Source organism: Macrobrachium nipponense, chromosome 4, assembly GCF_015104395.2.
Source record: "Macrobrachium nipponense isolate FS-2020 chromosome 4, ASM1510439v2, whole genome shotgun sequence".
Classification (NCBI taxonomy): domain Eukaryota; kingdom Metazoa; phylum Arthropoda; class Malacostraca; order Decapoda; family Palaemonidae; genus Macrobrachium; species Macrobrachium nipponense.
Window position 1 is genome coordinate 89,887,143 of NC_061100.1, and position 11,822 is coordinate 89,898,964.

The 11,822-nt window shown below is 35.2% G+C and overlaps 1 protein-coding gene across 1 annotated transcript; it reads left to right on the forward strand.

Annotated features, from left to right (window-relative positions):
* The first annotated feature begins 3,795 nt into the window (after positions 1-3,795).
* Positions 3,796-5,087, forward strand: LOC135211439 (uncharacterized). The gene is made up of 3 exons (XM_064244748.1): positions 3,796-3,851; positions 4,217-4,303; positions 4,869-5,087. The coding sequence occupies exons 1-3, from the start codon at positions 3,846-3,848 to the stop codon at positions 5,085-5,087; spliced, it is 312 nt and encodes a 103-aa protein (XP_064100818.1). The 5' UTR covers positions 3,796-3,845.
* Positions 5,088-11,822: the final 6,735 nt, after the last annotated feature.

Here is an 11,822-nt window from a genome sequence, read left to right on the forward strand (position 1 = left end):
AGTGACACAAACATTCGTATGTACGAGCATCATGTTATTGTCAAACTTAATAACAAAATTTTCAATTTGGCTAGTGTGGGTAGTATAAGTGCCCGATTACAATACTAACCTTGTTAAATTAAAATGTAGTGTTTTTATTGGTGGGAGGCCCATCTTGGTGGGTGGCCTGGGGCCAGACCTCCCCCCGCCCTTAATCCGGCCCAGGACAGTGGTAAAAAATTCTCCAGTTTAGTATCTTGCTTTTTATTTTCCCATCGCCTTAGTAAGGTGCTGAAGTCTTTTTCCTTTTTCTTTTTTATAAATTTCTTGGAGTCTTCTAGAATTTATTATAGACCAATATTTTAAGAGCGGATCTAATGTTTCCGTAGTAAAAACAAAACAACTTTTAGCCCACCACTTTTGATTCCCATTTTATTTCTATAATTTACGTCATTTCGTTCATACGACAAACAATTTTTGCTTAGCAGCTCCAAATATTTCTCTCTCTCTCTCTCTCTCTCTCTCTCTCTCTCTCTCTGGGGCCTGGTAGTTTGAGTGGTAGCGCATACAGTCAGACAATTATTGAATTATTATGTACCTAGTTGTTAGACGCCTGTTTTGAGTCGCCGCTAGCGTGGGAGAGAGAGAGAGAGAGAGAGAGAGAGAGAGAGAGAGAGAGAAAGTGTGTTCCTTGATCTGTCAGAATGTATACCTTCAAAATGGGAAGGCCTCCACGATACCCACCTCATTGGGGAGAAAATTGGCAAGATTTTCAGAATCTCTAGAATTAAAAAGACACTGCTCCATCGTGACTCATTAACCGCTCCTGTAGAATTGCCGTAGACAGATCGAGCCCGAAGCGCTGAGCTTCAGTGACAGGAATCAACCGGAATTATATCAATCAATGAAAGGTTACTTTTACTAGCAATCGATTCGAGCTGCAAAAAACTGACACATAGACTTCAGAAATTTCAGTCATGAAATAACAGCCATAACTAGAGGCTCATTATTGAAAGAAACGCAGTGTTAAGTGCAAAAGAACTATCCAAGGAAAAAGCGAAACTACAATTATTTAGATTTCCTGTGTGTGATTGCTGGGCATGAAGCCAGCCAGCATTCATATTTGTCCGAAAATAAGCAAAGTGGCACCCAAACAAGATGGTTATGGTATGTATGTATATAAACATCTAGTGAAAGTGTCCGCTAAAGGAACAGTAATGGGTAATGTAAGATCAGAGAAAAAGTATGTCAGTTTTTTTTATGCCACATATGCTATGCAAGAACATTTTCTCACTCTCTACACACACAATTATATATATGTAGAATATATCAGTGTGTGTGTACGCATGTGAATGAGTGCGTGCGCCCTTCCTTAAAATCACAGAAGACGTACGTGATATAATTATAAAGGATTACCACATGTAATAACAGACAGAAGTTCAGAGCCAAGCGCTTTCGCGGTTATTCACCACTCATCGAGGTCTGGATAAACATGAAAACGCTTGGTACTGAACTTCTGTCTGCAATTTGCCTGTATATATATATATATATATATATATATATATATATATATATTATATATATATACTATATATATATCTATATATATATATATATATATATAGATATACTATATATACTATATATATATTTATATATATATATATATATATATATATATTTATATATATATATATATATTATGTACAGGCAAATTGTTGCTTAATAGTTTCAATTTTACCTAAATAATGTAATTTTTTTATTAATTAATTTTCTTGGTAGCATTAATTTTGACTTAATTTTACCTAATAATTGATTCAAGAATTAATTAAACTTTGTGTTGTTTTCAAATAATAGTCAATTTCCCTGAGATTGTGAAATTCTCTTATAAAATTTGAGTTTAATAATAAATTTTTGTGTTTAAAATTTTTATGAGTGTTTTCGACCAGTATTTTTAGTTTAGTTAAGGTAGAAAAATAATGGTAATTGATCTGTTTTCCTTCAGCTTTATTGAAGTGAGTTAGAACCAGGGAAATACTTAAACTTTTCAAGTTGTTGATGGAGCAATGTCCTTTAACTAATATACTTTCTTATAATATTACCTCACACCTGTTTTAATAAACTTAGTCTGATTTCTTACAAGATTAACAAGTTTTAAGGGATCGCTGTTGCCTTTAGAGTAATCAGTCGTATTTCATCTGATGAAGGTTCAGGTGTCTGGCTGTTGTGAGGTAACTCTTTTCTGATTGGTAACTGTAGTAACCAGATACCTGGCACTTCGTCACAATATACATATATATATACATATTTATATATATATATCATATATATATATGTATATATGTATACATATATATATATATATATATACATATCTATATATATATATGATATATATATATGTGTGTGTGTGTGTGTATGTATATAGTATATTGTGACGAAGTGCCAGGTATCTGGTTACTACAGTTACCAATCAGAAAATAGTTACCTCACAACAGCCAGACACCTGAACCTTCATCAGATAAAATACGACTGATTACTCTAAAGGCAACAGCGATCCCTTAAAACTTATTAATTCTGAACACGCATTATTAGAACATATTAACTCTAAGCAAAATTATACTGAATCTGAAAATATTGCAAACACTTTTAGGACATTTCATAGTTACTGAGGGTATGTTATGGATTGAGAGAGTAGCAGCATAAGATATATGTGTGTGTGTGTGTGTGGTGCATTACAAATATTAAGCTACATAATTATGTCGTTTAAAATAAACATCTAGTTCACTGTACCTCATGGGTAACATATACCCAAGGGAAGAGTGTTCCGGATTCGAATTGCTGACTGAATGGGAAACGACAACCCACAGTGACGTTGGTAACCATTCAGCCATCACCGCTCTCAGTGGACTCTTATTTATCCTGACCGTTCCTGGTGGCTCTATGATAATATCGTCCTTGCGCGTTGTCTTTTGCTAACCAGTCAGTAGTTCGAATATTACACTAGTAGCAAAGTGATCGCCAGTTATAATATCCTTTGGGCGTTATCCCAGAGGTATGGTGAATTGGATAGTAAACGACATTAGTAGCTTAATATAAATGAATTGAAAAGTGTCACGGTGTGAAAAAATTCATATACGTATACATATGTATAGTATATAGTATATATATATATATATCTATATATGTGTATATATATGTGTGTGTGTGTGTGTATATATAACAATATGTATATATATATATGTGTGTGTGTATATAATATATATATATATAACCTCTCTATATATGTATATGTCGTTTATATATATATATATATATATATGTATCTATCTATGTCTATATATATATATATATATATATATATTATATATATACATATATATATACAACAATTTCAAGATGATAACATGTTTCTTTGTTGCTTGAACATCTCGGGCCCAATCCATCTCAACCTTCATATACGCACGGCTGTGAAAGAGCTTCATTAAACTTTGGTATCAGAAGAGCTAACATGACTGTCTTATGGTCATGCCAAGTGAATGTACTTTTTTTACCTGAAATTACTGCTGTTTAAGTTACGGTCATGAGGTCACGGAGGATCACAGTACCTAGGAAATTCTCGTGTGACGGGTCAGTGGTGTCAACTTCTTTGAGTGCATTGGAATGGTGTTCAAATAAGAAAAACAAATATTCGTGCTATGTTGTGGGAAGGCTCTGGAAAAATATCTACGGGAGTGACTGGGGAAGCATAGTCTATGCGCAAGTCGTCTTGAACAGTATATAAAGACGTGAGGTTCCATTTGTTTTTAGTGTTGCCAGGTCTTTCAGACGGGAAAGGAAGATAACAGAATTCTCACGTTGGAAAAATGAAGGTAAGCAGTCAATGGCAATTTCCCGATTGCTGTATCTATAAAGTTATCTTCACCGTAGTTATTTTTAGTTGTTCACTAAATATACACCTATATACATATTTATGTATATATTGTGTAATAAATATATGATATATATATATATATATATATATATATATAGATATATATATATATATATATATATATATATATATAAAGCATGAAAATTTATTGTTTATTTGTTACAAGTCAGCATCATGAAAAAGCTTATAACTTTTGCAAGTTACTGCAATTAATGAATATGCTATTGTAGTTTGTATAGTTAACTAATTTTTGGGTAATGGTAAACAAGTCATATTCTGACCGACTACTCAACTTTCCTCCAGCCGTCAACTTTGTGGGTGGTTGGTGTTGCTGTTCTTTTGTTTGCTAATCTGCTCAGCGCTGTTGATGCTGCCACAGAATATGAATATGTGAGTGATAATCTTCTAGCATTTATTTCTGCTTGTAGTGATAGTTTTGCGTATGTTCATAGTTAGAATGTTAGGTTTCCATATAGATTCTGTTTAGTATGCAAGTACAATGACATCCTTTGTTTTTCAGTGTTATCCCTTTACAATGTGCCTATCTACTCCAGTTCTCGCACTACAGTACACAGTCATTTTAAGCCGGGAAATAATTAAAACAGGGTTCCATTTACTTGACGTGAATTGATCAAAGTGAAATAGGAAGTGTGTCAATACAAGTAAATAAGACATCATTTGTGAATCGTTCATTTGTACATCATAACACAAACGCAACGTTTTCCGGTCTAAGCATATTCCCATGCGGTCTCCTAATCTTCCCTTGCGTCAGTGTTTGAAATCGAAAAGCACATGCAAAGCAGTTTGCAAAATGGCATTCCTTCCAAGACAATTCTTCGACGAGCCTCGTGACCTGATGTCGCTCTACAGGGATTGAATTATAATCAAGATTCCCGCCTCCCATTCATTTATACCCGCATTCTAAAAAAGACTGTTCATTTCTATCCATTCCAAGAATATCATCCCGTACGAAACATCGTGGCAAGTCTCCGATCCCGAAGGCAACAATTTCCAAAACTTTTTCGAGATCAAGCTGCCGAATGGCGACGTCTACGGGTCCTACTCGGTCCTGCTTCCGAACAACGAGATCCACACCACCACCTACAACGTCACTGGGAACAAAGGATACCGACAGACGAGGAGCATCGTCAAGATTAATCCACTTTGTTTATAGGATAAGATACTGTTTTAGGTTAAGATTTTATGTTCAGTTAATTAAGTAAATACAAATTAGAAGGACTGAGTCTTCTTTCACCTTATTATAGTTCTTTAGAGGTGTCACAATAGTGGAAAACAAGGAAGATTGATATTTTCATTCAAGGGCATAGATACCCCATAACTACGCTGTACATCAGGCTAAGCAGAGATTAAATTCAAGAGGGCCCATCAATATTGTTTTAACACCAGACCTCCCTAGTTAGGCGTTTGCCGACTTATATGTTAATGTGTTATCTCTATAGGCAAGGAGGTTTGTGGCTTTGTACCGCCCTTTAGGCTCTTTGGAAGGGGACCGTCAGTTTCTTCTTGTGAGCCTTCAGCGAAGGCCTTTCATGACTGCAGTTATCTTCAGGCGGCGGAAACCTTGTTTCGGGAACGTTCGGAGCCACGGCAAGTGGGACACGCATGAAAATACATCCCTTGGTCACTTACTGGGGAGTGCATCTTTGCTGTGACTCCAAAAACACTAGCATTCCGAGATGTATTCACTGAGATGTATTCACATGCATCGGTATGACTTTTTCAAGGATTCGCTGTTCAAAGGCAATGCATGGATATGTACATATTCAAAATGTACATTGCATTTATATCTTTGCTGCAAGGTCTAACCTTGTTCCGGACTGCTTCTATTATTGCTGATATTTTAATTAATGAAGACACTGCGCCGAAGCGGTGGAGCAACAAACATTATTCAACTGTATTCATAATCTTTATCAACTGAACAAATCACAGATGCTATTTAGAAGCCTCATTTATTACAGAGCCAAATCTATAGCTAAACTTGCTTTCGAAATATTGATGGGTTTTTAAGAAATTTTGTGGTACTACAGGTACAATAAATTAAAGTATTCCTTTTTTGGTAATATTAATGCTTTAGAAATAAAAGTACATTTGACATCTAAAATAAATAATGAATTAAATGCAACAGCAAATAAATGTTAGATAAGACATTTGATTTGGGAAAGTTTGGTTTTATAGCCCTTGAATGAATGAATACAAACGCTAACCTGAAAATGATGGAGCTATTGATTACATACGAAAATTAGCATTATATTTTATGCACAGCATTAATATTAGTGCGGCATCTCACATAGCAGAAAAACATCTAAATAAAAACAAGCTGCTTACATAAGCTACAAAATAAATACATTGTGGCTATAGCAATGTTGAAAAGTATTATTCCTTGTAATAAAACAAATTTATACAGAAGGACAATTGACAGTGTAGGATTACTTGAATAAAATCTAATATATTCTTTGGCACATTGGATTAGCAAGAATTATGCTTTATAGTACAGTAATAAGCGCCCCAATGGCGTGGTCGGTATGGTATTGGCGTGCCACCTCGGTGGCCGCGAGTTCTATTCTCGGACATTCCACTGGGGGGTGAGAGATGTGTATTTCTGGTGATAGACGTTCACTCTCGACGTGGTTCGGAAGTCACGTAAAGCCGTTGGTCCCTTTGCTGAATGGCTCCATGCAACGTAAAAACACCATACAGACAAACATATAGTAAAAGTAATAGCACTTCGGTACCCGATAAAGATAAGTAAATATACACAGATTATTGGTTTATATTAGTGAAACCCTTTTAACCATAACAGTTACCAAGAATGATTAATTAAATGCAATGCAAGGACCTACAATTAATACTGCATATTTAATCATCATATTCATACATCAAATCAGTGATATTATTAATTTCATCTGATTCATCAACTCCACATGGCTCCTCCATCTCTCCCTCCCTCCTCTACATGATCCCCTACATTCAACACCAATCAGTTCTTGTGGCATCAGTGATCCACTACACCATAGTTAGTTAGTTAGCTTGTTATTTCATTGACAAAAAAATGTACAATTATTAGTACAAATTTGTCCACAAGGAGACATAATACAAAATAAACAAAGTGGACAGTAATCTCTACTGTTCTTGCAAATCCGTGGCCTACAAAGAAAAATACAACATAAAGAAAAATACAACATCAAGTACAAATAACATAAGCCTATACGACTATAAAAAACGAAAAGGGTGGTGAGAGGCCTTACTACAGAGAAAAAAAAAACGTAGTCACATCACTATCATACAAAGTCTGAGCGTCCTTCAATGACACACCACCCACATACCCGTCTGGAGAAGGTATATCTGGTTTAGTTTGATCTGCTCTATTCCATATGAATGCTTGATAGTTTGCCCTCTTTATGTGTTCTCTAAGTGACAAGCGGCATGGAGGTAGCAAACTCATATCTATCCCATCGCAATCTAAAAGAATAGCTGATCTGGGGCTGTATCTTTGAAGAAAACGATTATAACGTAGTTTGTCAATAGATGACTGAATTTATGACTGATTATAGAGTAAACGTAAACTTTTCTAGCTGGATATCAGTACCTTTATCCACAGAATGATTAGATCCAAGAGATTTAAAAGTAGTGATAAACTCAGGGTTTTTCTGTGATAATTTGTTCCTTCCGAAATACGTTCACACTATCACATCCAGAAAAGAGCATGAAGGGAAGGCAAGACTTCACATATCGCCTGGCTAGTTTCATCCATAACGTTTTGTACTTCTAAGAGGCGTCGTTTGTCTGCTACTCCTGTATCAAAGCGCCTCAGTGGCGTGGTTGGTTTGGTGTTTGCTTCTCACCTCGGTGGTCGCGGGTTCGATTCTCGGCCATTCCATTGAGGCGTGAGAGATGTGAATTTCTGGTGACAGAAGTTCACTCTCGACGTGGTTCGGAAGTCACGTAAAGCCGTTGGTCCCGTTGCTGAATAACCACTGGTTCCATGCAACGTAAAAACACCATACAAACAAACAAAAAACAAAACCTACTCCTGTATCGAACAATATAGTTTGTTTTATGGTTTGTGCAAATTTCAGCAACAAGATGAACACATCTGTATCTGGTGATCTGATAACAATGGTGAAATCTTCGGATATTTGAGAGCCCATATGATGAAGATGCAAAACAATTCTACTGTCAGGCTCCTCTGGGATGATTTCAGGGCCTCTACCTCATATGTGTCAGTTCGAGATCCATCAGTTCTTGTGATAACGGTGCACTTTTGACCACTCACAAAGTAAACAACTGTTTTTTTAACTTGATTGCATATCTGTTTTGCTTCCATTTTCCAAATAAGAAATGTATTAATTGCTCTTTGTTCTTTGTGTCTGTCATGAAACTTTTCTTCCAGTTTCGGGGATTTTTTTGTTAAACTACCCTCAAGCAATAATGCTCCTCTTCGCCTACTCTCTGGATTTTTAATTGAAAGCAGTAAGTTTGCGTCAGTAACAAAACCAACCAGGCTGACTTTAGGTAGCTGGTCAAACACTTTCTCAGCTAGGTAACCGAATGTTGTAGGCAATGCTACTTGTGCTTGTAATACTGCGCTTCCGTCAATGATGCAATTCATGTATTAAGTTTCTGGTCTTCTTGCAAGGACTTGTTCTGTTTCTAGAGCATGAAGAAGTTTGGCATTTGATGGGAATTTCGATACATACCCCCCTTCACCTTTTTCCTGTACCTGTTGCATATTAAGCAAACAGTCAAGGAAAAAGTAGTAAGTAGTGTTGTGGCTTGTACTTTCTTCATTGTCCTTCCACTCTTTGATCTAGACCAGTGGTTCTGAACCTTGGGGGCGCGCCCCCCTAGGGTAGCGTCAGCAATTTCCAGAGGAGGCGCGAGCCCTGGGGAAAAATGAATACAAAAATTTTCTTATTCAATTCGTTATCCTCTTAACGAGTGAGGAACTAATATTCAGAAGTTTATGAAAAAATGAAAAAGTATCGCTTTATAAACATTACTTTCCTAGAGTCTATTACTCTAGTTAGGCTCGTTGGGCTGACAATGTTTTGTAGTTATTGACCTCCCTCCCTATCCCCCGAAATCCCTTCTTTTTCTCTTTTTTTCTAGTCTGGGAGAGAATTTTACTCACATGTGCAAGGGGGGCGTGGAAGGAAGGACCAACTCTTAGAAGGGGGCGTGGTCATATAAAGGATGAGAACCACTGATCTAGACTCTAGATTCTAGAGGTAGCCGTTTGATTTTCATCAACTGTTCACTTTGTCTTTAAGATTCTGGAAATAGTAAAGTTCTTATAACAATAATTGTGAGTTCCATGTAAATGCTTAAAAAATGTTTGTGGAATGTTATCACATATTGCTTCAAGTCTTTCATTCGGTTTGTCACTTTTTTGTCTCATCAATTTTTGTTCATGGATCATAATTATGAAAACCGTGGTTTGTTAAAGGTCTCCCATTCTTTTCTGAATTATTACTTTCATATTGAATTATAGATGTTAGTTGCGATACTGTTGATGACCTTGATTATCTGAAGGAGTGTCAGCGGCCATTATGAGTTCTTATACCTAAAAGTAAATAAAACCCTCATTAATTATAAGATAAAGACATTATTGTATTAAAAATAGCAAAGATTCTTGTCATGAATTATAAGATACAAGACATTAATGCATTAAAAATAACAAAGAGTCAGGAATATACTGTGCAAAATCATTAAATCATTAAGAACATATGTTCATCAATATTTTCTGCTGCATATACTGTGCTTATATAACATATTCTCTGCAATCGTCAATTTTAGTATTACCAAGTACTTTGATAAATATTGATGATAGGGCTTTACAACTATAAAAAATGAATTCCTTGGCGCAAAAATTTTCTTTAGTAATATTTTTTCCTTTTGTGCCCCAATATGAATTCAAAATGGGCGCCGTTACGGTCAAAAACACCAACAGCCGAAGTGCAGACAAGCAGATTCTGATTCTATGAACTCTAAACAATAAAAAAAGGGGGTGGCTGCAAAAATCCCAAGGGGGGAGGGGGTTTCTATGGCGGGCCCACGGTCTATGTATTTGACCTGTTTTTATCATAATATTGCCATTTGATAAAAGTCAAAGTTATGTTTGCTTGTTCTCTAAGTATATTACGAGTATATATAGCACAGATATCTAAGCCACAATAATTACTGTATGATCTGACGTCTGTGTACTTAGGCCTGAGCAAAGGAAACTGAAATAACTGTGCAACTATTTAGTGTCTACATGAACATTTTCTAAACTGGAATTTTCTGTGATAGAATTCGTAATGACGATGTAGGCGATCAACAGTTTAGACTTTTGTTATACAAGGAACATGGTCACGGTTTAGGTTTGTATATCAAAAATTCCACACGAACATATATGAAACATTTATCGTGCATATGGCATTAGTTTCTAAATTACATAAGCTAAAACTTTCTAGTATTCCTTCTGTCTGGAGGCAAGGAGATGGAGTTGCTTTACCTAATGGACTCAGTTGGCCTCATACCTCTCAGAATATAGACAGATTTCAATCACTCCTGGTTTTTTTTATCTAAAGGCATGTCCACATGAGCGGGCCTGATCGTCGGGCAAGAATGTCATCGGGCTCATATACCGGGCAAACCAGCCAATGGTCGTGCCCGTGTTGAGCGAAGGCACCAGTTGGTTCCCGGTGATCTGAGGCAAGTACTGGAGGCAAGACACTGCCAGACTTACGTTAGTTATCATAGGGTCCCCATAAAATGAAAATTGAAAGGACTGTTTTATCATAGATCTTTGTAACTTGAGCATAACTTGGCATTTAGTATACAGGCAAATAAAGAAAATCCAATGGGTTAGGTAACTGGATGGATCTTACATAAATAAACAAATTAACATAAGCAAATACCTTATCAATTTGAACCTATAAGTACAAAATACACACACACACACAAAATATATACTATATATATATATATATATATATATATATGTATGTATATAAAATAAATAAATATATATATATAGATATATGTATATATAAATAAATATATATATATATATATATATAATATATATATATATATATATATTATATATTAGCATACAGTGTATACATTATAACTGAATAAAAAAAATTCAGAAAGTGATGAAAGTATTATAAATAAAGGCAACATCCACGAAGGGAAGTGAAACAATGGAATACCCCATTGTTTCGCTTCCTACGTGGTTTTTGCCTTTATTTATACATATACATTACATATACATATATGTACATATGTACACACACACACAACATACACACTATATATATATATATATATATATATATATATATATATATGTGTGTGTGCGTGTGTGTATATGTATATATATATATATATATATATATATATATATATATATATGCATGTATGTATATATATGTATACACTAATGCATGCATATGCAATCGTGGCTCTCTATACTAACACCAAATATCTTATAGTGCCCAGAGTAAAATCAAAATTGCGACTGAATGACGAATATAGATATGTATTTTTTTATAGGACTTCTTCCTAGACATAATTCTACCATGGCAAGAAAGAAAGGCTTAATAAAAATATTCGTGTTTAATCCAACTTTTCTTCAAGGTCATTTGCTCAAATATCTACTGTTATTATGAAATAAGAAATACCAGCTGTTCATTTGGCAATTTTGCTTCATACTAAATACTTTTATTTCATTTGTATTCGAATACCAGTCTCTCTCTCTCTCTCTCTCTTGCAGACCGTTTTAGTAGCAGTTACTTATTTCTGTTCGAATTCCAGTCTCTCTCTCTTTCCCTTTTTAGTTATTGTTTCTTTATATGAATCCCCCCCACCTTTCTCTCTCTCTCTCTCTCTCTTCCCGTTG